The 24,270-nt window shown below is 39.6% G+C and overlaps 1 protein-coding gene across 2 annotated transcripts; it reads left to right on the top strand.

Moving 5' to 3' along the window:
- The first annotated feature begins 137 nt into the window (after nucleotides 1–137).
- GTF2H1 (general transcription factor IIH subunit 1) lies at nucleotides 138–23,815 on the top strand. 2 transcript variants are annotated; one of them, XM_067296046.1, is made up of 16 exons: nucleotides 138–149; nucleotides 3,434–3,602; nucleotides 5,453–5,645; nucleotides 8,167–8,329; nucleotides 10,050–10,143; nucleotides 10,855–11,004; nucleotides 12,156–12,235; nucleotides 13,568–13,698; nucleotides 14,716–14,803; nucleotides 15,967–16,055; nucleotides 16,910–17,027; nucleotides 17,915–18,005; nucleotides 19,273–19,388; nucleotides 20,330–20,422; nucleotides 21,050–21,153; nucleotides 22,749–23,815. In XM_067296046.1, the coding sequence occupies exons 2-15, from the start codon at nucleotides 3,449–3,451 to the stop codon at nucleotides 21,134–21,136; spliced, it is 1,647 nt and encodes a 548-aa protein (XP_067152147.1). In that variant the 5' UTR covers nucleotides 138–149; nucleotides 3,434–3,448; the 3' UTR covers nucleotides 21,137–21,153; nucleotides 22,749–23,815. The 2 variants fall into 2 exon arrangements, with proteins under 2 accessions (XP_067152147.1, XP_067152145.1); XM_067296044.1 differs by having other exon boundaries at nucleotides 21,050–23,815.
- The last annotated feature ends 455 nt before the right edge of the window (nucleotides 23,816–24,270 follow it).

Here is a 24,270-nt window from a genome sequence, read left to right as displayed (position 1 = left end):
CGGGGGACGCGCCATGGCGGCCTCGCCGTCACGTGACGCGGCTTCCGCGCCCGCCCGCCGCAGCTTGTTCCGGTCACGTGCCCCCGCCGCCCCATGGCCCCGGAGGCGGCCGGGCCCCCCTAGCACCGGCTCCGGCCCCGGCCCGCACGGTAGGACGCGCCCGCGCCGCCGGGCAGCGGCGGGGGGAAGGAGGGGGGTGCGCGCGCGCGGCTCCCCGGCGGCGCTTAACGGGTACGGCGGGAGCGGGGACGGGGACAGGCCGGGCCGCGGCTCGGCTCGGCTCTGCTCCCCGGGGCCCCTGCCCGCCCCGAAGCCGCCCCCGCCGCCGGGAGCGGGGCTGTGGGGACGGACGGGTGCTGGCTGCAGCGGCGGTTGGGGGGACCTGCTGTGTTAGGGGCCGGTGTTTCACCGTTCCTCCCTCCATCTGCTAGGGCTCCGTGGTATTTCCCAGTGTTGCGTCCATTCCCAGGAAACCGGGAGGGGAAGGATTGCCCAGAAATCAGTGGATAAGCAGGCAGGACCTTTTGTTTCGTTTTATCCCCCAACCGAAGCTTCCTGGCAGATCATGCCAATCATAAAATGCGGCTGAAATTGCCACCCCCAAGACAGATTTGATGACAAGTCATATCCCTTGGGTCAGGGCTACTGGTTTATCCAAATGCTTTTCAGAACTATTAACTGTTAGTTATTAACGATACCTTTTTCTGTCACTTTAGAAGCATTATTGTTTGGGTATTTAAAATAAACTGTTCTGCCTTCCCTATTCATGAAGACACTTAAATCAGAGAAAGCTCTTGTCTTCCTCAATTTGCAGCTGCACAACTCCAGTACTACTTCTGTTAGCAGCAGATTAAAATCATCAGGCAAAGCTGTAAAATAACAGAATTTTTCAACATGAATGTTGCAGTTCTTGCCCTTTTGAGCAGCCATGACTGTCAGCAATCCTGTCATCATCCACAGTAACGGTTCTTGAAACTTCAGGAAAGTCATGCAATATAGAGGTTATGATATTGCAGTGGGAGTGAATAGATGATTAACAACTCACCCTTTTTCATAGTAAGCCTTAAGCATCAAAAAAGGGGGGGAAACCTCTGTGCTGAGTGAGCAGCAGGCGTGACAGAGTGCAGCCTTCCCCTCTGTGGTCAGGAGACCACCTCATACTTCTCTAGCAAACAGGCTGCACTTCTGTTTTAGTTTTTTCCCCCCTCCCCCCTTGTCTTTAACTGAAGAAGCCATCTTGTTTTCATTAGCAAAAGACACTAACTTTTGTAAATCCTGATTAGTAATCTTCCCCCCCCCCCCGCCCCTTCCCTGCTGTACTGTTTTGAAGAAGACAACTCTGTTTTCCCTATTGTGGATAATGCTTATGCTGTTTGTGATTTATATCACCGTACAGCTACTGTAGATTGCTGCCTGCAAAAGGAAACAGCAATGACATAAGTAAGGGCAACAGGGAGCTAGTGCATTTGCTTTCCCAGGAGGTAGCGTGAGCCACTTGCGGGATAATTGTGCAGTCGCAGGTTGCGCGCTGCAGGGCGCTGTGCTAGCAGCACCGAGGCCGTACACAGAGAAGTTGCTAGCCACTGAATCGCTTGCTCCCTTAGCTGAAAGGCTAGTTGTAGGCGGGGGAAACAGCACAGTAGAAAAGCAAAGCAGCTTGCATCGGAACGAGCCTGGCTGTGGAAATGCTTTCCTTCTTTCCTGTTCAGTGCAGGTTTCTCTCCATTTTATTCTGTGCCTTCAGCTCTACTGTGTTTGATCACAGTGACCTAAGACTAAAGGATTTTAAATTAACAAAGGGGAGCAAAGTCAAAATCCTCAGTCTTGCACAGAAGAGCGAGCTTTCTGGTCTGTTGGAGTCTGTGGCCAGCTGCCTTCTTCCAGCCAGGATAAGGTGCTGATGGGAGACTCCAGACCTACAACAGGAAATTCTAAATAAAATGCTAGTCCAAGTGCCACTGAAAGAGTAATGCTGTTGGGGAGGCTGCAGTAGATGATGCTAGGAAGCTGGCCTGAAACTAGGCCCTGTGGTTTTCCTTGAGAGCAAGGTATTAGCAGGGCTGCTCCCAACATTGCCCAGCGCGCTCCAGCAATTGCTGCAGTGGTGCTGATGGGAAACTCCGTGTCGCTGAAGGCTTTGGCAAGGCTTTGGCTGACTGAAGTGATGAAAGAGCAAAGCTTAAGTGCAGAGCCCTTTTGCCACTAAATATCTTTCCATTTAGTATATTACTTAATGCATTTTGGTTACTGGCTTGTCAGATTTCTGCTGAAGAGAATGCTGTGTTACTTTTCAGGTTGTCAAAGTACAATATCCTATTCTGTTAGTGTAAAAAAAAGAAAAAAAAAGATACATATGTGAATTTAAATACTTAGGAATATAATTTCCTGATACCCATTAGGAGCATGCAGTGATAGCTGATACAATTTCTTTTTGAATTTTGATGAAGGCAACAACAATTATTACAGATACTCTAAAACACATGAAATGTGCATAGCAGATTTTCAAAATGTTTCTAAAACCATTTTATGTATCAATAGAAAAGTATATGATGTACAAAATACAGCAGTTGGACAGAGGAGAATATTTAGAGCAGAAAGGACTGAATGTGTAATTTTCTGATAGGTGTGTGATGTTTTGATTTCATATATATATATATGGTCACATATACACATACTGTTCTTATTTTCTTGAGAAATTTGAGGCTGTTGAGTGAATGTGTAAGGAGGAAGGATGGTGGCTGCTGGGAGGAAGGCACAGCAAGTATCAAAAGGCTTGTTGATGCGAAACTGGTGACAAAATTCCCATTGTTTTGAAGCAGGTATAACATTAATCCCTCAGTATTTGGGGGAGGGAGGTAAGACGCCAGCTAGCTGGAATCGAGCATATGAAATACTGTTCAAGCCTTGGGCAGAAGTCACTACAATAAGAACAGAACCGTAACTGGGCTAGGTTACGTTACATACAGAGGAAAACTAAAAGCTGACATGTTTTTCCTGTGCCTTGTATCCCTCCCTGAAATGTTTTAACATCTACCATTCGTGCTGAAGAAGGAAATCACTGCCAAATGCCAGAGGACATTTGGAATATAGGTTCTTGGTGAGGTTTGGTTTTCTTCTGAACTTGAGAAACCAGTAGAGGAGCATCAAAAAAGGAAAATGTGGTTATTAGTTTAAATGTAAGATTTGTGGCTCTTTTTATTGGAGCACAAGCAGTATCAGCAATATAATTAGATAAATTATTTAGGTTGGTGGCAAATTAAATAAATTTGCTGATTGCATTGACAGAGGGAAGCGCATCTGTCTGGGATGATCCAAAAATGATGATGGCATTAATATGTAAATGCAGGTTGTAATTCCTTGAAATAGGTAGAAATAGTGAGAAAGTTACAGTGAAAATAATGATAGTAATCAACTCTACCTATGTTTTTAATAGCTCCTTAGAGCCACCATGGCAACATCATCTGAAGAAGTGTTACTGATCGTAAAGAAGGTACGTCAAAAGAAGCAGGATGGGGCGCTCTACCTTATGGCTGAAAGGATAGCATGGGCACCTGAAGGCAAAGACCGATTCACAGTCAGCCATATGTATGCAGACATCAAATGTAAGTGAAGACTTTTTCTATTCCGTGTTCAGTATGCAGTATTTCAACAGATGTTTAAATACAACTCAAAGCTTACTTACCATGAAATAGTTGGGCAATTTGCAAGGGTCTAGAGCTTGTACTAGGCTATTTTATGTAGCAGTAGTGATCAAGACCAGGGTGAATGATTACCAGCGTAAGGGTGTTGAGGCAGAACTTCTGTAGTCTTCAAATATTTAAGTTATACTGCATTTACCATTAACTTTTGGTAAACTTCTGCAATAAATCAAACAGAGAAATAATCTATGCCATATGCTTGTGGAGGAAAGGGTGGGAGGAGGGTTGAGGAATAGTACAGGATTTTCAGGGTCTAAGATAGAAACTATTTGGCATGTCATCTGTTAAACTATGCATCTAAAGCTGTTTCAATTTTCATATAAAATGAACCTCACTGTTTTATTTTCATCCAACAGACCACAGCTTCAAAAGCACTGGCTTCTGTAGTTTGGCCTGACGGGTAATTTACTGAATAAATATCTGCTGTTGCAGTAGCAGGGTACTTGCAAATCGAAAGTGAACAGTAAATGTCTATAGTATGCTGCCTGTCTGGCTCCAGCTAGTGTTAATGTTCCATGCACTCTAATGCCAAAAAAGGGAGAGAGAGGAGAAGAAAAAAAAAAAAAAAGTTGTATGCATTGCTCTCTTGGAGAAGGTTCAGTACATATTGCTGTCTGAAGTCACCTACAAGTACTGCAGCATGACCAAAAGGGTGTGTGAAGATTCAAAACTAAAATACTATTTTCTTGAACGTGAATGCGATGAGTTTAGAAGGTCTGTTCACCTATTATATCCAATTTTGTAGAGGTTTTATCTAACTGTTTAGCCTCAGACTTAAGCAGTTTATATGTTAAATGTTTAAAGACAGAAGTCCAACTTAGATGTCCTTTTCTGTCATACAGAATTGAGCGAAATGGGGTAGTTATAAATTTGTAATAAACACCATGATTTAATGGTGCCATTTGGTTCCTGTCTCCTAGTCGCACTGAAGGGGGCCAAGAGTCTTAAGTTATGTTGATGCCATTTGCAGTACTTTGCCGAAGTCAATACAGAAAAACAGTCTACCAACATAGTTGTTTTAGCCTCTCTTCCCTCTGGTTATGAGAAAGGAGGCAGGAGTTAGGGTTTTCATGTTTTTTTCATGAGTCGTTAGGGTGCAATAGTGCCTTGGAGGCACTGGTGATCACCTTTGGGAGGGCCAGCGGGTGCCTGTGCTTACCCTGCCTCCTGAAACTAGCGCACCTTTTGCTGTCAACAGACATGCTGTTACTCCACCCTGCATCTGCTTTCTTACCACTTTTCTTTTGCAGGAACTGATCCAGCTTGGGGAAAAAAAGGGGGGGTACTTTTGAGTAGATCAGTTCCTTGCTTTGGCTTGCTGCACAGATGCTAACACCAGTACAGGAAAGGTGTGAGGAAGAAGCACAAAGGGAGAACAAGATTGTCACCTTTCAGCAGCAGCCTGAACTTGTACTCCGTTAAAGTATCTAGGTGATGACAGTCTAATTTGCTGTGGCTTTTTAATAGAGCATGTGGGGAATGCAAAGATGGACCCAGGCTTCTGAGCTGCAGCCGAAGGATACTGAGTAATATGCCGCTGAGGCCAGTGTCCTGTGTTTTAGAGAACAAGGTGGAGCTTTCAAATTAATTTAAGAAGACTGTATGTTCCACTTCCATGGCTGGAATTCACACACAGGGCAATGATATTTAATTGGATGATGTGGATAACCGCTTACAAGCAAATGCTCTAGGGGAGACAGTTTGTTACATAAGATTACTGTCTGTTGCTAATTAATACTCTCTGTGTAATCTAGGCCAGAAAATCAGTCCTGAAGGTAAAGCTAAAATTCAGCTTCAGCTAGTATTGCATGCAGGGGACACAACCAACTTTCACTTCTCCAATGAAAGCACAGCAGTGAAGGAACGAGATGCGGTAAAGGATCTTCTTCAACAGCTGTTGCCCAAATTCAAAAGGAAAGCTAATAAAGAACTTGAGGAGAAGAACAGGTAAAGGGGAAGCCTTCAAAAATAGATATTTTTAATTTCTTATCTAGCTGTAGTAAATTTCTGTTAACAGTTCCTGTGTTGTATTGCAACATTGTTAGTGATGTTGCATTTGTTTCCATAGTGAAGATCTCCACTCTCAGCGGAGTTCCTCAGGCCTTACATAACTGTGATGTGTGTTGAGACTGTACTTGCGTTCTCAGTAACACGTTGTCCAGGTGTAAAGGCAGCCAGCCCGGCTGCCACTCAGTCTTTGGTACCCGTGACTGTGAGATAAAAGCACCCAAGTGGCAGTCTGTCTCCTTAGTCTTCAGAAGTACATATGTATGCTGTTAGAAAAGCTGCCTGAAAGATATTTTTTCCAGAAATTCTCACCTTCCTTGATATGTGATTTCTTCCCCTCCATGGGGGGAAAAAGTTTCCATTTTCCCCTTCCCCATTTTTTTCCCCTTACTGGAATCTTCTTTCCTGATATTTGGTATCCTCTACTAAATTGCTAGGCTTTTTCATTCATCTCGCTTGAGATGCAGTAGTTGTAGCTATTTTGCATGCAGGATATTTATTTTGAGAAGCTGTTGGAGATGATGTTCAGGGCCTAAGCCCTTTTCCCTGAAGGGCTTTGAAGGTATGCTTTTCTTGCCTTAAAAAGTTTCTGTTAAACCAGTCCTTGTGGCCACAGAGAATACTTCTGTGTCTCCCCAGATGAGTTTCACTTCACTCTAGTATCTTCTGTGAATCCTGTATCTGTTGGCTCCCAGGCAATATTTTCAAAGACTGTTCCAGCTTTGAACTTAGAAGTGTTAAAGCTAGCTTTTTCAAAAGATAGGAGCATTGCTTCATTGGGCAGATGAGACTTTTTTTTTTTTTTTTTGACAAGAGGATTTCTAGGAGAAGGGACCCGTGTTACTGCAAGAGCTCTTGTGCTGGAGCTGACACATCCAAAGCTAACTGGTTCCAGTACTACAGTGACCACTGGGGTCTACAGAAGTGCGGTGCTTTGGCACTATTATCATACTGGTTTCTTTATGCTACCCGCCTTATTTCTAACAGTATCAGTACTGAATATATGGGCAGTCTTAGCTCTGAATCTTTGTACCCTTAAATGGAGTTTTAAAGTATTATGCCATGTGACATTAAGACATTTTCTAGTTTTAGAAGAGCCAGCATCTCTACACACAGTCACAGCCTGTTCTTTTGACTATTAGAAGTCAGAGTCCAGTGATGTAGTTTCATTGGCTTAATTTGCAATGGATGAGGCCAAAAAGTCTCTTTTAAAATCTATTGTGGAAGGGTACTACATGCAGAGTCTCTGTGGCACTTCCTCCATTTATTGATACATGGAGGTGAGGCACATACCAAAATCCAAGTTTTAGCGATATATTTCAAATTAACAGACTGCTTCCTGCTGCACTAATTTGTTGAAATTGCCACTAACATGTATTTGTATCAGCAAGAAAAAACAAATAAGAAAAATAACCTTGGTGGGAAAACACACTAGAGACGTCCTGCCACAGAAAGTTATCACTCATCACCTCATCCAATATCTTCCTCAGAGCAGTTAGACTTTCATTTAGACCAAGTTGCAATTTCAGTGTTCTTCCCTAGACCACTTACTATGTTCTGTATATTCATAAGACTCCTGTTTGTTTGTAAACAATCAAGTCCGAGTCACATGCTTAAAATTGTTGAGGTTGTTGGCTGATTCTCCACACACGTGCAGCTTTTCCAGAAAACAACTAGTAGGTGTCAAATTGTGCATACAGCTGTATGAAAAGCAGCTTAAACTAAGGACGTGAACTAAGTAAAGTTTCAAGTGCATACATTTTTTGCATTTTGGATACCTGTAAGGGTAATAACTGTTAATTGGATGATAACCTTCATAGACATTATTCCCTGGTGGAAGCCTAGAAACTGACTGCATCTGCAGCAGGTGTGCTGCATGTGATAGTTAAGGGATCCTACCTGGACAGTCCTACAGTGGGCTGTCACTGAGAGGAAGGTAAAAGAACGAACAACTCAAGGTAATGTGTGTTTCAAAGAGTCTTAATCCGTGCACATCCCAGTCTATCCCCTTGTATTAGGACGGAGTCCTGTAACTACTGAGTTTTAAGATCTAAAAAAGAACTGGATAGCACTGAAATCCCCTCCTGCCCGTTAGACCTTTGTTACAGAAGTTCAAGAAAATTCGTTGTGCTTTTGCAGTTCAAAAGACTCAGTCTTCAGCATGCAAAGACATGAGAGCATCACAGAATATTTAAGGGCAAGACATTAATCCCACATTAACTTCATCCTAAGAGTTACTATCTTCTAGCATTTAATGCTATTCCTCAAAAATTTTTAGTCCTTTCTTTGTTCTTTTGAGACAAATACAGCTATTGAGGTTGGTCATTTACACAGTTTCAAGAAACACACAGCATTTTGAAAGAAAACTAGTTTGTTCCTTTTGTGAACCCATGTTAGTTATAGAAATCCTAGTGATTTATTCTGCAGCATATCAATTATATTCAATACATTCTTTTACCAGAATGCTGCAAGAAGATCCTGTTTTGTTTCAGCTTTATAAAGACCTTGTTGTGAGCCAAGTAATCAGTGCTGAAGAATTCTGGGCCAACCGTTTGAGCCTGAATGCAGCAGATAATTCTGCAGCACCTAGTAAGCAGGATGTGGGCATCTCTGCAGCGTTTCTGGTATGTTGAGCCTCTAATGTAAAGGATTTTGGAGCAAACAACTTGGGGAAGGGGAGAGTTCTGGCACTTGTTTACTTTATTCCTGTATACTTCAAGGTTCTTCCTTCCTGGTTTCTTAACTAACACTTCTTCATGTGTTAAACTATTGCAAAGGTGGGGGAGGAAAACAAGTAAAGGTTTTATCTGACACTCCAACCTCAAAATTCTGACAATTTAAGATGCTGAACTTGAACTTACTTTAAAGTGGCAATGGGCAGATACTGCTGCTCTGCCTTCCACAGGACAAGAATAATGGTGAACTTACAACTAGACAACCCAGTATTAATGCAATAAATTAAAAGGGTATCTGTTGCAGCATCCATGTGCATAAAGGAAGCTGCAAAGACTTCCCATGCAAAAGATTTTTACTCCCTCCCAATTTTTTTAAGCAGTACATGCTTTCAGCTACTTGAGAAACTGTGTATCTGAAAGCTTGTTTTATCTCCCTCTTTCCCCAGGTCTGTTATGTTACCCATTTGTAGAAACCATGCCTCAGTAGTCTAAATGTAATCTAGACATAATCTAGGTACAATCTTCAGATTCTTCCCATAGAGACATGTTTTTACTCCTGCAACAGAATTCGCAGAGCTTAGACAGTCTAGCTGGAATCCATTTCCACCTCCGTAATGACTGCATGACTGCATCAAGGGCTTGGGAAGGGAAGAGGAAGTGGGTGGTTTTTGTCTTCTAACTTAACTGCTGCAGAAACACTTGCTTTTCTGCCTAGAAATACCTGAATCTGTTATCAAAGGAACTTAATTCCTCTCATTTCCCTTCTCCCACTATTCTTGCAAATGTACAAGTATATACAATTTTAGTTCTTAGACATTAACAAAAAAACCCAACAAAACTGAAATTTTGTTAAAATAACCAGTTGTTTGTATACTCTCCATTTGTAAAAAAAAAAAACAAACAAAGAAAACTTCAGATACTTGTGTATCCCAGTTCAAGTTAGAGCATCTATATGACTACGCTGGGAATGAGTGCTTCTCTAGAAATAATGTGGTACAAAAACTAAAATGTAGGTGTACAGGTAAAAAGAGATGAAAAGAAGGCAGCACATGCAATCACCTACTTCCCCCTATTACTGAGAATTGGACTGAGTACTTGCTCCAGAACTTCCCAAAGGGATCACTGGATTCTAACTTGCAAGTTCTGCCTAAGGCTTACCCTCAATTTTTTAATTCCAAGTTACTTACCAGTTATACTGAGATGGTCTTAATATGTAAAGAAATGAGGCATAAGAGCCGTAGGTTCCTTTTGTCACATCATTATCATCATTGATTATTCAGTAACTGAATTGTTGAATGAACAACACAAGATTAGGCATATACAGTAAACATGCCTATTTTTACTTTAAAACAAGTATATATTAAACTCAGTATATCTTCTTTTGACTGATTGGTCTTTATTTTCCATCTCATCTTTAAAAGCTATTTCACAGACACAGTCTACTTTCCAAATCATCCCTTACGTGACAAATATAATAGTGTAATTAATGCATGCTTTTTTATTTCTCCTAAAAATACTTGCTTGTGATCAAATATGCTATGGATTATTGGAGGAAGATGATTATTTTATCTGTAGCAGCGTTTGAGTGCAAGACGCCTGGCCTTTCCTCCTTTATTTACAGAAGGAATTCAGACTTAACTGTTTTCTCTGCCTGTATGCTTTTTTTTAGGCTGATGTGCGGCCTCAAACAGATGGCTGCAATGGTCTGAGGTACAATTTAACTTCAGATATCATTGAATCCATATTTCGAACATATCCTGCAGGTAAGAATAGTGCTTTGCATAACAAATACATTAAGATTTGTTTATTACAGTCTTATTGCAGGAAGGCTAGAATATTAGTTCGAGTCTGGAAATATAAAGGACTTTCTTCCCTGTCTTTCAGATGACTTTCCCTCCCTTTCTGTAACTTGAGGAGAGATGGGAAGAAGTATGTTTTAAGACACTTTTGAAATAAAAACTTGTTTTACGCTTGTTTAATTTTTAACTATTTAAAATTATAAGTAGATATTTGGCTCCTGTGATCCTCTTGTATTAAAGGTTTTAATTATTTGTTACTTTTTCAAGAAATCATGTTTACGATGAAAAGTTGTTCATTTCCATCCCTCCCCTTGTGCTATATTGCTGACACTGATTCATTTTGGCCCCACATTAAAGAGATTAGGTCTATCTTGAGAATAGTGTGCAAGGCTTCCTAAAAGAAATAGAACTCTGGCAAATAACATTTTTTTGTGTGCAAATAAAATAGAGTATTCAGACTTCTGTAATGTGCTTTTTTTTTTTTTAACCAAAGCTTTAGGAGATTGCAGGGGATAAAACAGCACCTGTTTGCTGGTGCTAAACTACTGCATTCTCATTATATCCTCTTAATTGGCATGAATGAAGATAGCGTTAGACAAAGTAAGGAATGGTTAACATAAAACATAGTATTAAGATTTGCAGAACACTTTGTAATAATCAGTTGTTTGTTTGCAGTAAAAATGAAATACGCAGAAAACGTTCCACATAACATGACAGAGAGGGAATTCTGGACACGATTTTTTCAGTCTCATTACTTCCATCGGGACAGGCTTAATACAGGCTCAAAAGACCTCTTTGCGGAGTGTGCCAAACTGGATGAAAAAGGTAAGAATTTTGATTCTGTTTCTGCAGTAGGCTATTATAATCTTAGCTGTATTATAGAGCTTAGAAGTTCATCTAGTAAACCTAACAAAGCCGAAGTCAGAGTTTTCTGATGTCTGTTTATTGAAAATCTCATTCATCAAACTGCGACGAGAGAGCTACAAGTAGTTACTGAAAGTTGGCTATGGCTTCGCTATTCTTAGTGCGTCTGATAGAGAAGAATTATTAGATCCGATACATTCCTTGAAACAAATTAGCCTTTGGAAAGTGCTAGCACTAGAAAATACCCTTTTCCCAACTCATGCAATAATAACTCAGTGACAAATTCCCCTAATATCTTATCATGCTACTTTGATTATGCTCCACAATCTGTTACTAGGGAATAATTTTGTTAATGCAAGCCTTCGTTTTGTGGTATGTCTAAGACTTACTGCAGGTGTAGCTTTTGTACTTGATCAGTTTTTAGCGATAGACAAATGTAAATCCTATTTAAATGTGGATTCTATTTGCAGGAGTCGTCACCATCCCTGTTCTCTGTTGGCCTTTACTAGAAAGACTTAAGTTAGATGACATTTTAAGATTTCACATTTAAACTTTTTTTGAGGTAGGTTTGTGATCATACAGAAATGTGGAGAGACAACATCACTTAACACCCTTCCTTATTATGCGTGTGTTCTGCCTAACAAGAGTATTATATTAGGAATCCCACACCACTTCACAAGCAAAAACCATCATCAGATGTAAATAGGGAGATAGATTACATAACCAATCTACACAAGACAGTATCAAAAGAGTGGCAAAATTACAAGAAACACAAAGTTAAGGTCTCCAGTTTCCACTATAACTAATACTGTACTTAAGTATGAAATATGCATTTTCATTTTTTTTCCTCGGAACAGTATTCATCGATTTGTAGAAGCTGACAGAGTTTCTGTAATTAGTAAGATGATCTTTTACAATAGCTTTTCAAGCTTCTTATTTTAAAGGAGACTTTGAAAAGGGTTGAAAGTTACTAGTCATACTGATACATGGACACCTGCAGAACCACTGGCTTCTCCTTTTAAAGGTTAAATGTAACCTAATAATCTCACAATTATTTATATTTGTTTAGATATAGCTTTTCATGGTCTTTTCTTTCTACTCCTTTCATACAGGTTTAAAAACAATGGTGTCTCAAGGAGTAAAAAACCCTCTGATAGATTTAACAGCTTTAGAAGATAAAACATTAGATGAAGTAAGTGCTTGGCAAAAAAAAAAAAAGCTTTAGTTTCATTTAAGGAGGACGTGGGTCCTTCTTCAGGTTAAGTACCACAGATACTTCTAAAATGCATCACTTACTCTGCTGCTGCAATTTTATAGAGTACTCATAATTTACAGAGTTGTACATGTGTAAAGAATAGGAGCCTGTGCCCAGTGGACCTGTATTGCCTTGGATGCCTGCCTTAGCATCCCAGGTATAAAGCATGACTTCCCAGTTTTGAAAAGGAATTATTTCATCTCTATTTTTTTTGTTTGTTTGTTTTTAATCTAAAGTAGGTTCTCTGGTTTCTTCCTGCCTTTTAGAAACTGTGACAATGTACAGAAGAGTAGCACAAGACAGGAAAAGTTTTTGCGTTTATTCTCACTTTGGACACTGCTAGTGTTTGATTCAGCTTAATTAGGGACACTATATAGTTTCTTTACTTACCTTTAAATATCAGTGTTTGTGCCAAGAATATGCATAACATTATTATTTGCCTCCAAGTATAAAATAAAACAATGGTCCAAAATGGTGTACCAAAATGAGAAATAACTCTCACATGCACTTTTCCATAACTGACTTAACTGAAACTTCAGGAGTTGTAATTAATAATGATGCTGCATTTTTAATTTTTTTTGTAAGTGTTATGTAAAGCTACTGGTCTGAAGCTGAACTAGAAGTTGAGGATAGGTATGTCTGACGTGCTATGCAAACAGCCCTGGTTTGCTTTTGAGCCTGGTTAACGGCAAGTATAAGACTGAGCATAGGGATAGTGTGAGTTGCTTCAGCCACCTGGTAACGGGGAAACACTGCCAGCATTAAGGCTTGAGGGTTTTTTGATTCCCAGTGCTAGCACGTCCTCCTGACAGGTGTTATTTTGCCTGTGGGCTGCTGGTGTTTCCCAAGATGTTAGAGTAGTCAGTAAAACAATTGATAGCTCTTATTTGCCATCACTGCCTGCCTGTTCAACACAGTGTCAGAGATCCTTAAAAAAAACAAGGTTAGCTTAAAAAAAAAAAAAAATTACTTAACAGATCATGATCTTTTAAAACTCAGTCTTCAAGAAATTTTCTTTCTCTCCTCTCTCAAACACCTCTAGACTGTCAAGTGATAGCAGAAGAAAAATGAAGGTTTTTTTCAAATCACATAGATGATGGGGGTGGGGGAGCATTAGGAAGGCACTACTTTAGATGATGTTACAACATCACTCAGTAATGTTCAGATGTTCAGATATTAAGGCATGCAGGTTTCCTGACTCAGTGGAAAACAGAAAATGGTCCTTCTGATTTTTGGGGCAGGTGGTAACTAATGTTCTTTTCCTTATAGGGCTATGGTGTTGCTTCTGTAGCCTCTACATCAAATGCCTCAAAATCTGCTAGAGAAAGTAGCAATGCTGCCATTATAAAACGCTTTAATCATCATAGTGCCATGGTCCTTGCAGCTGGCCTCAGAAAACAGTAAGTTTCAGTGTATTTTAAAAGCTTTTTTTGTAACTAATTTTAAGGAATTTCCAAAAGGAAAATACATCCGCAGTTACTTGACCAACTTTTTCTTTTAATGTATATTAATGAGAGTATTAAGATCTAGAAGTGAAAATAACTGTAGGTTCCATTTTACTTTTATACAATCTCTTTGGAACTGTATGAGATGACAAATACTATTTTTAGTTGAGTTTTTAATCCTATAAACTGTATGTAAAAAAGGAGAGGCTGTTCCTGCCTTAGTGCTGTAGCCCAGGTGAAGGCTGCGCAAGGGCCTTTGTGCAGAGGAGGCGGCACTGTGCTTGCTGCGCAGAGGCAGCATATCAGCCTGTTACATATATTTACAGTAACTCCACAAGTGAAACTTCCCAAAAGAGGTAAAAGAGGAACAAAAGAGGCTTGTCTTGAGGTCTGTTGTACAACTAGCTTATGGACATCCACCAAAGGATTATTTCTGTACCCAAATCCTACAGCCCTTACCCATGAGAGGTCTTATTTAAATACTTTTCTCTGTGTAGCTGTGTTCCCTCATGTTGTATTTCTGTCTTGCATGAACCTTAAGTAATCTCCCGTGGGTAGGATGTGTTTCTATTCCCCAGTTCAGAGCGAGAGCAAACAGTAGCTGTCATTCTAATAGTCTCCTCAGCGCTCTGAGTACCTCTGTTAATGCTTGGTTGGAGTAAGTGTGCATGCAAAGTGTTCCTAACTTAGGCATGTCTTTGCTGCGTTCCACTTGCATTGTGGGCCTGCTGGTATTTCTGCTCGGAGGAAGCACCACCCTCCCCTGCTGCTCAATTTCCCCCTTGACAAACAGGTATTGGTGCCTTCTGTCTAGGTCAGTTTCTGCAAATGAAGATGTAAGGGGGAAAAATAGATATATAATATGTCAACATGAATATAAAATTTGAAACAGATGTATTTACGTTGTCTCTAGTTTGTATCTTAAGTTTCCTGTGAGATGAATTCTTCTTAATGCTGTTTCTCTATTTTAAGAGAAGCACAAAATGACCATTACAGCGAGACCAGCAGTACGGATGGAAACTCCAGGGATTCAGATTTCTTTCAACCACCAATGAAAAAGGTACACAGTTAGCTGATGCAACTCTAGTTGAAAGGAATCAGAAGCTCTGTCTTAAGGGATTGGTGAAGATTCATTACTTGATTTATGAAACAGCTAAAGTGACAGTTACCTTTTTTTAGAAGTATAAAGAACAACCACCTGAGAGCCAGTAAAGAAGCTTTGTGTCTAGAATACATCTGTTACTAAATACAAATAAATTATACTTTGAAGGTCACGTTGATCTCTTCGGTAGAATCAATATTAATCTATGGAGTGAATTGTTTGTAGAGGGGATGATTAAACTGGCACATATCAGCCTTCATCTTAAGATCAGAAGCTGAAGTAAGGTTAAACTGAAAGTGTAATGATTCCTGGTGCCCTGAAATAGGGCAAGCCTGTTTTAGACTAACTGTAACAGCTCAGAGTAGGGAAGGAAATACTGTTATTGCTGCAAAACTGAACTGAATACTCTTTGCTGTAGTTGACAGCTAGAAGAGAAAATGTCAAGGTGACTGAAAAGCTCTGTATACTGTGAGAAAAGGCTCTAGAATATGCACGTTGTTGAATGTTGATATAGTCAGCAGCTTTGACTTTCCTGAAAGCTGCAGTTTTTATTGGGGACCAAACAATAGAGCAGGACTGGAATTTATCTGACAAAAGGAGGAACGAGAAAGTAGCTTGAGAGTGGGCAACTTCCGAGGTAGTTTTCTCATTGTAGGAAGTCTCATCACTGTGCCGTCATCACTCACCACTAATGCTCCAGCTGTACTGCTCCCTAATAGCTTGGGTAACTATTGTAGTTTTAGTCTTATGCTCTTGTACTCCAGCCATTAATTCATTACTACTTCTGTTAATCTGGTGACAGATGTACGTAAATAAGGAGCTCACAGAATGATCTATACATATTTATCAGAATACTTCATGGAAGTGTCAGGGACTGTAAATTTTGGTCAGAATCTACAGGAAAAGTGGTAGTGTCAAGACTTCCAAATTGCACTCTTTAAGCAGTAATGGGCACTGCTCCCTCAGGAGTGTAGACGTGAGCCATTCCAGCTATTTTCATTTTCTTTAAGGTTTTAGTAACCCTTTTATTCAAACTCGGTGAATCAGGGGAAAAAAAAAGCACTAGTTGCATCAAGTTATGTCCTCATTGGTAATGTGTTTAATTCATTGACTTATTTCAGGTGAAACTGCAGGAGTCCATTGAATATGAAGATTTAGCAAAGAATAATAGCATTAAAACTATTGCACTAAACTTAAAGAAATCTGATCGGTAAGTTAATAAAATATGCATGGATATTTCAGCATGTTCCATCTAGCAGGTCTCTTCACAACCCACACAGAATCAGCTGATTCAGTTTGCACTGTGCCATATTCAGGTGTGTTTAGGTTAAGTTTAGAAACATAATATGAACTCCTGCATAAACCAGCTTGCAAGTAATTGCTATTTAAATTTGTATTTTGATTTTTATCTCGCTTTTCAGCTAATTAGAAGTTTTTATAAACCTAATCAAAGGGCTTTGACACTTTGCCATCACTTTGTTGCAGCTCATAGTGTAAAATGTATGTGCTGCATATGGAAATACGCAATCCCAAGCAAAATCCACTCCTAGGCAAAAAAGTACAACTGAGACATCTGAGACTGTATTGGTCTAGTATTTTTCTGGTAGTTGTAATCTTGTTTTATAGACTTTTGAATTTGAGAGCCACAGATGTTACTTTAGCAAAGAATAGGAGTGATACTACAGGAAAGAGGACACTTCCAAATGTGCGTGTAACTACATTTAGCTGAGGTTCAAAAAAAATAGCTTGGATTTTGCTATTCTAATGGTATTCCCAGAGCTGAGCAAAATAGGCAGCACAGATAGCTTTTCATAGCAAGATGAGACTTGCAGCTTCCACAATAGAAACAAGGACTTTCTTATTTTGCTGCCATACCATCTGTAACCCAGCCTCTTTCCATTTGGCAGGCTGTTTTCTTTTTATGTCAGTAATAAGGTTTAAATGATAGTGTCAAAAGTTGCAAAGCATCTAAAATGAGAAAAATTTGAACAACTGTCCACTTAGTTTGGTTTCCATTTTACCAACACTCTTATTACTATATTTTTTTCTCTACTTATCTCACAGGTATTATCATGGTCCAACTCCAATTCAATCACAGCAATATGCAACCAGTCAGGATATAATTAATTCTTTTCATAGTATTAGGCAAGAAATGGAAGCATATGTACCCAAACTAACTCAGGTATGGAAGAATATTGAAATAAGTTCTCTTCTTGATGTTAGCATATTGCTTTCTGTATAATTGTCTGTCTCTTGGCTACTGGAACTTTAATTTTTCAGATAAAACTTAGTAATTATCTCCGGTAGTTTTGTGCTATTAAATCCATTTTACAACTTTTGCTGATACCTTTTCAGTTATTGTGTTTAAGAAACTTAAACTACCGAAAAATACTTGGTACACTGCTGCTATTCAGAGTTAAACCCTACTGTTACCATGTTCTTACGAGGAAATGGAAGTATATAAAGTTATCAAAGCTGTAAAGCAGGAAAATCATGCAACAGGAAGTGGAGGCCAATATTGGGCCCCACCCTCTGAAACTTAGCATGTAATGGTCTTAGGAGGTTATAATAAGCAGGTTTGTAACTGAATGGGTCTCTTGACCAAATATATGATACAGTAGGATGTAGATCTTCCTACACTCTGTGCTGCAGAGCAGCTCTGTCCTGGCAACTTGATGGCAGTAAACCATGTAGTCAGTCTCCACAGCCGGTTTCTGAATTTCCCCTCTTAGTACATCTAGGTTTTAGCCATAAAGCAGTCACAACTCTGAGCATGCTGCATCTCTGTAATGTAATGATGATCTTTGTCTCATTTCAAAATAGCCGCGTAGCTAGTTCACATATTATAGAAAGAGTTGTTTGTCCATAATTAACTGGAGAGCTTTCACCAAACACATCAGTTGCGCTTAGAGGAACTGTGCCTAATTCTGCTGTACAGCAGGACAAAGTCTTCTGCAAGCTTGTAATCAGAGCTTTTGTTGTATCTGCCCAACTGTATCTTTGCCAGAGTTCAAATATGACCTATTTTAAAAGAGGTGGTTAGAAAAGTTCTTCCCTCTCTCCCTTCAGGTTCTTTCAAGTGGTGATGCTACTAGCACTATTGCAGTCCTGTCACCTGGAGGAGCACTTATGCAGGGTGGAACACAGCAAGCCATAAACCGTAAGGATTTAGCATTTATAAAACTTGAGTAATGTTCCGACATTATACAGCAGTACCTGTCTTGCTGTTTTATCTCCCTCTTAGAACATGTTATAGTGATAAAGGAAATTATGGAAACATGTATCTGGAGTAAGAGTGGGTTAGGGCAACAAAAGAAAAGCAACAATGCAGCCTTGCCATGAGGGTGGTGGCATTGGCTACCTGTGCTGAGGCGAGTGAAAGAGAACTTTACAGAGCAAGTGCTGAAGGGTGCATCCAATACTAAGTTCTCTTGCAGATGATGGTTTTTGCTTGTTCAGCTAAAGAAAAAGCTTCTTTTCATGCACCCTGCGTGCTCTCTGTTTTTTGTTCCTTGGCAGCAGCTAGCCTGCTCTGTTCCCTACCACTTCTGTAATACTATTGGTTGTGCTTTTCATATCTCTACCTGCTTGCTGTGTTCTCTGTGACTTTACCTCTTCCTCGCCTGACTGCGCAGACAGTAAGGAACAAGCAAGAGAGTATCCTTACACCAATGACACATGAAAACTTTGAACCCTGTGCTAAACGTGCCAGAACTGAGCCCTGTGAACTTTGCCAATGTTTCCAATCCAGAATTTCTATTTCCTGATTTCTTTCTGATTCTTAGAAAATAAGGCTCTGCTTTGGGAGAACTCTAGGGAAGCAAGCTCTAGGTAATTGTTTAGAACTAGGTGGGTTGGGTTTTGTTTGTTTGGTTTTTGGTTTTTGCAGCTTGAATTTAGGGTCCGCAGTTTTCTGTGAAAAAAGAACAACTTTCTTGTGGACAGCAAAGGCAAAACAGACAGCTCATCCTTCTTACATCTCCATGCAATCACTCCTTTCCCTAGTGCCCCATTCATGCTAGCACAGAGTTCCTTTTCCCTTTGGCCTCTTAGCTAGGCGAGACAACAAAGCAGCGGTCCCAAAAGCAGTACTGCCACACTGTTAGCTTTGGCACAGAATACAAATATGCTGTTTCTAATCATGGAGTAAGCAGGGTGTCCGTTCTTTACCTGGCATAGATCTGCCTTTATAATACACAAGCTTCCAAGTATATAGCAATAATTCGTGGCTGACCTGATCTAATGCTGCCGATAGTCCTACCTTAAGTGCAAGGCTGAGGTAGATTGCCTCCAGAGTTCCCTTTCAGCCAGCTTTTCTCTGATTCTATTAGAGCACTGTACATTGCTAAACTCTTTCATTAGCCTTACTTTCTCATTTTACATATGGTTGTTTTGAGTGATATGACAGAGCCTTTTTCCTGTTGCAGAGATGGTGCCAAATGATGTTCAGTCTGAACTAAAACACTTGTATGTGGCAGTAGGGGAACTGCTACGACACTTCTGGTCCTGCTTTCCTGTTAACACGCCATTCCTAGAAGAAAAGGTAAGGTGGAACTTCCTAGGGCAGCCCTGGTTATGATGTGGCTGGATTATGTTTTAAAAACAAACAAAAACCAAAAAAACCCCCACACCTTTCTTTAACTTGAAGTACAGAACTAAGACGCATGTTTTAAATAAATGCAGCACTTACTCTTTCTTAGGATTGAAAGTCACAAAACTACACAAAACATTACTTTTTCTAGCAGTTCTATAGGTGCTATTGGCTAAAAACATCCTTATCCCTGCATGCCTGTTAGTGCCCTTCAGCAGCAGTTGCTGTAAGCTAATTTCAGACAAAATGGTCGGGGTATATTCCAGCTACAGATTTCTTATTCCCAGTTTACAAACAACCCAAAGTCCCTCTTCCCCAACTCTAAAACATAACCTGTGCAGTGAGAGTTACAAGAAATTTTTCTGCATCATCCTTCTGTCTACTGTAAAATCAGTCATAGCTTCAAAACACGTACTGCTTTTTAGAACAAAGTCGCCTTAAGGAGAGATGCTGCCTGATACCAGGAATATGATTTTTACCATTTTGATGTTGCTGTTCTCCTCTTTTACCTTACATGGATCCTGAGAATTAAAATTTGCTTTCAGACATCTTGGTTTTCTGCTGCAAAACGTGGCCTGAAAAATCTATAGTACAGTCTTTGCTTGAAGCAAGAAAGATGTATTTTATAAATACTGAATCTAGAGTGTTGCTAACACTTACTAATCGCATTGCCACCCTACATTTCCAGGCATGTTACACTCACCATGACAATAAGCAGGCACTCAACAACTGAGCTAGAGACTGATAGTTTAGCAACTCTTCTTCCTTGAGCTATACATATTTAAAATAGCCCCCCAAATTAGTTACCAAGTGTTTTGTTGGGGAACTATTTGTCAAAGAAAATAAACCTTTTGTGCAAATGATTAGTATATTGGTTCCTGTCTCTCTTTCAGGTTGTGAAAATGAGGAGTAACCTGGAAAGATTTCAGGTTACAAAGCTCTGCCCATTCCAAGAAAAGATTCGGAGACAGTATTTAAGCACAAACGTAAGGGGAAATACCCTTTAAGTATTAATATGCACCCACATAGTTAAAATTTGAATCATGTTTATCCCAAGATGGTAGGTTTATTTCCTCTTACCTAGGGGACTAAGTTTTTTCTTAGAACTAGGAAATTGTGAGTTGGGAATGAGGTACACAATTATGTATGCCTTTTCTGCCCCATCTCTCCCTATAAACCTTGCTGAACAGTAACAAAAACCTGTCTAGAACTATGATTTGAAATTACCCAAACTAGACAACAGAAATGGGAAGTCGTGTTTCATTTTTCTCTTCCACCATGAAGTAGAACTTTTGCCACTTCAAATCTGATTTGGTGGGAAACAGTTTTGAAGCTGTCCCAGACTAAATACTGGAACGGAGGTTTTGCATAATCAAGTATCACTTCCCTGTGACCTTGTCACCTTGGTAGCTCTCTTAACTGCTACCCCTGCGGATATTTTATGAGAGCCATAAAGTCTTCCCTCTCTGTCTGGCATGCCTCCTTGATTTAGTGAGATTACTCTTTCAGTGAGCAAAAAGTAAAGTCCAACCGAGTATCTGTTTGATCAAAGGGAGGGGAGGGGATCTACTTTCCAGCAGTTGGGACAATTTTTTTCCCCTTTAATCTTTCAGTTGATAAGTCATATAGAAGAGATGCTGCAGACAGCCTACAACAAGTTCCATACATGGCAGTCCCGGCGTATGCTGAAGAAGACGTGAAAGTGCATGCTGTACAGGTTTGAGAGCAAAATCTGCAATAGGTATAGGAATACAACCTAGCACATGTGCAGATCTTATAGTTGTTGCAGGAAGACCTGCAAGCTGTGGACTTCTGGAAGTGATGCTAACTGAACTTGCACATTTTTTGAAAAAGAACAGAGTTTAAACTTGAAAACTAGGGAGAAAAACAAGGAGAACCAAAACAGAAGAGCTGAGGCGCAAAAATATTTAAAAGACACTGTTTACTGCAGTTACTCAGGAACTGCTTTTGATTTGCATAAAGAGCTGCTTTCAGAAATAAAAACTTTAAAGAGGGTGTATTAATAAAATCTGTTTTTCTGTCTAATTTTTTTTTTTTAAGAAGTGTATGGCACAGGGTAGAATTCAAAAGTTTTTCTTCACTGGATTCTGACATTTTGTTGAATTCTGTTTGTACTTCCTGCAACAGTTTAACAAGGATATTTTAAAATATAGCTGAGATTGTTTTTGCTTCAAACATCTGGAGAGTCTAGCTGTCAGAAGACAAGCTTCTGCCATATGTTTCCCCACCAATTGGAAGCAAGAGACATTGCACTGAAAGCTGTTTATGGTCTGGGGTCCCTAGAGGCACATGGGGGCAAACTTTTGCCTGAAGGCTTGGATTTTTATGCAGAATTTTTTTCAGCCATCAGTTTTGCATGTTTTCCTTTGAGTGCAAGTGTGTGCTACTGCAGTTTTTTTTAAGGTGGCATTTGTTCTGAGGAAAGAATGCATTTTTAAAAATGAAGTTTAAAAATAAAGTTTCTTACAAAAGAAGTAAAAAGTCACTTATTTTCACTTAGACATTTTTTTATTTCTTCTCCTAAATCTGTTTTTCTTCACTTTCCCTTTTGACTGTTATACTATTTTTGGCGAATTGATAATCATTGCAAAGAGTGAAAAATGTGTTATTTACACAATGTCCATAGATATTGGGAATCTGTGCCATACGTTGTTCCAAATAGAATCAGTTCACTGTTTCTGATCAACTTGTCTTGTATTAAATGTGACTTACTTAAATGCAAAGTAAACCTGTTTTCTATTATATATGCAGTTTAATGACATCCTTGTATTTTGTCGTCATCTTGACCAGTACTAAAGCCCCATGCGGGTTACTAAACTTTTTTACTTCTGACTAAACGTGACTGTTAAAGATGCATTTACTACAAAGACGAATCAGAATGACAATATGTATTCAAAGCAAGCACAGCAGCATTCAGTAGGGAGGAAGAAATTCCCATTAGCCTGCATGATGGCTTTATGCTAGATTTTGCCACCATTGGTACGATGTTAAAACCTTACAGTAGGATGGTGGTTGGAGAACTCTTGCAAATTCCTACAGAGGAAAAGATGTATTTGTACAGCCAAGTCTGTGCTTGTTCTGTGCTGCTGTTCCATTTATGCAAGAGGGGTTTTTCTTTAACTGATGCGTGGAAGTCAGCAGCTTCTTTATAGCTGGTGTTTTGGGATTTTTGTATTATGCTAATATTTTGGTAAAAGCTGAGTTTCAGTGAAATGTAACTGTCTGCACCAAAATTCTGTTTGGAAATTTATGCATTATTGTTAAGCCTAGTTTCCCTGTCTGCTTTTGCAGATAGATGCATGATACCTGCTCTGTAATGCTAATGCGGTTCTGCTAGAAGAAATGACTGGGCTCAACAAGAGGGACACCGCTTACTTTTGACAGGGTGAAAGCATCACTAGGAACAAACAGATGTACGTACAGCATGTGGAGAAAGAGGTGCACATCTTGTCAAAAGTTACCTCTTGTGATAAGTAAACTGTTTCTTTGAAATTTAAGCTTAGGGTATGGCTTTATTAAGCCTAATCCTCTCTAAGTGCAGGCAGCTCCAAGAAAAGGTAGTTTTGTCTCCCCCATTCCAAAGCATTGGATCTAGCAATTGTGTGGCCAAATTCCAACTATTTTGTGAAAGCTCTTACAGGTTTCATTATATCAGAGGGCTAGGTTCATGAAAATATTTGATTATATTCTAATTGTGCCTGAAGCTATGACAACACACTCAAGTATTAGACTGCACTGAGACTTAGCAATAATCATTTCATTTTAAAATCACAGACAGAAATTTTGAACATGGAACTAATTCACATTTGATTTGATTCAGTATTTAGCATTCCTGGAAATGTCTGGCAAAACACTTAGTACAGCAGAAAAATTTCAGTGCATTATATGAACATTTTACTGTCCAAAGGACTGTTGTGTTGCAATCATTGTGGGGGATGATGTTGCTATAGCTTTAAGTTATTGTAGTGATATCAGGCTATCAAAATGTATCTTAATTTACAGAACTGGGGGGAGAGGAGGTGGATACTAAATTCAATAGTTTTGCCTAGAGACTGTACAGGCAAGGCTGCTATGCACTTCATGTTGCTTTTTCAGGTATCATGGCAATAAGGCACAGGCCCCTCCTAAAGTAATGGAGGTAAACTAAATATTTCTTTCTTCTACATTGTATTCCCCTTTTCTGTAGCATGGTCCAAAACACAGATTCATTCCTTAAGTTTTGAAACTGAATCATCATGCATTATATTACTATTGGAATCTTTATACTGACTTGTATTTTTAATGAGAATTCATACAACTTGTATCATTGGCATCGATCTAAGATTTGTAGAATAAACCCTACTGAATCCTGAAGTGAAGTCTTCTCTAGTGCTTAGGCTGTGTATTTTCTGATGGTCAATTAAATCCAAAACAGGCTCCATTCACATCTCAATTGAAAGAGCTGTGTATAGCCCTGCCTCAGCTGTCCCTTCATGCTCCTGGAGCACACAGCAGGAGCTAAACAGTTACTGTTAAAATAAACTATTATTTCATTCTTAGGGATTAAAAAGTTGGGGGGGGGGTCTGCTACATAGAGAGTCTACACCATTTCAGGTAGTGCTGTACCTTCCTACCGATCATACAAAAGCCAGTTTAAGCCTCCAAGGATTAGCGCTCTGCTTGTTACGTATATCCGTCCAGCAGCTGTCGTTCCAGGGGAGCTGTACAGGCGGCTTTGTCAGCCTTTCAAATCCGCGCTTTGCTGGTAACGAAGAGAGGCTAATGTAAAGCACATATTAAAACACATCTGTCTGAACTTATTTATAGCCTGTGA

Source organism: Apteryx mantelli, chromosome 4 (genome assembly GCF_036417845.1).
Source record: "Apteryx mantelli isolate bAptMan1 chromosome 4, bAptMan1.hap1, whole genome shotgun sequence".
NCBI classification, from domain to species: Eukaryota; Metazoa; Chordata; class Aves; order Apterygiformes; family Apterygidae; genus Apteryx; species Apteryx mantelli.
This window is presented reverse-complemented; position numbering and strand designations above follow the sequence as displayed.

Bases quoted from the DNA above. Each gene is read 5' to 3' on its own strand.
- GTF2H1 (XM_067296046.1), top strand. From the start codon at position 3,449: ATGGCAACATCATCTGAAGAAGTGTTACTGATCGTAAAGAAGGTACGT. The intron at 5,646-8,166 runs GTAAAGGGGAAG...TTCTTTTACCAG, and splicing joins GAACTTGAGGAGAAGAACAG to AATGCTGCAAGAAGATCCTG. The intron at 19,389-20,329 runs GTAAGGTGGAAC...TCTCTCTTTCAG, and splicing joins CGCCATTCCTAGAAGAAAAG to GTTGTGAAAATGAGGAGTAA.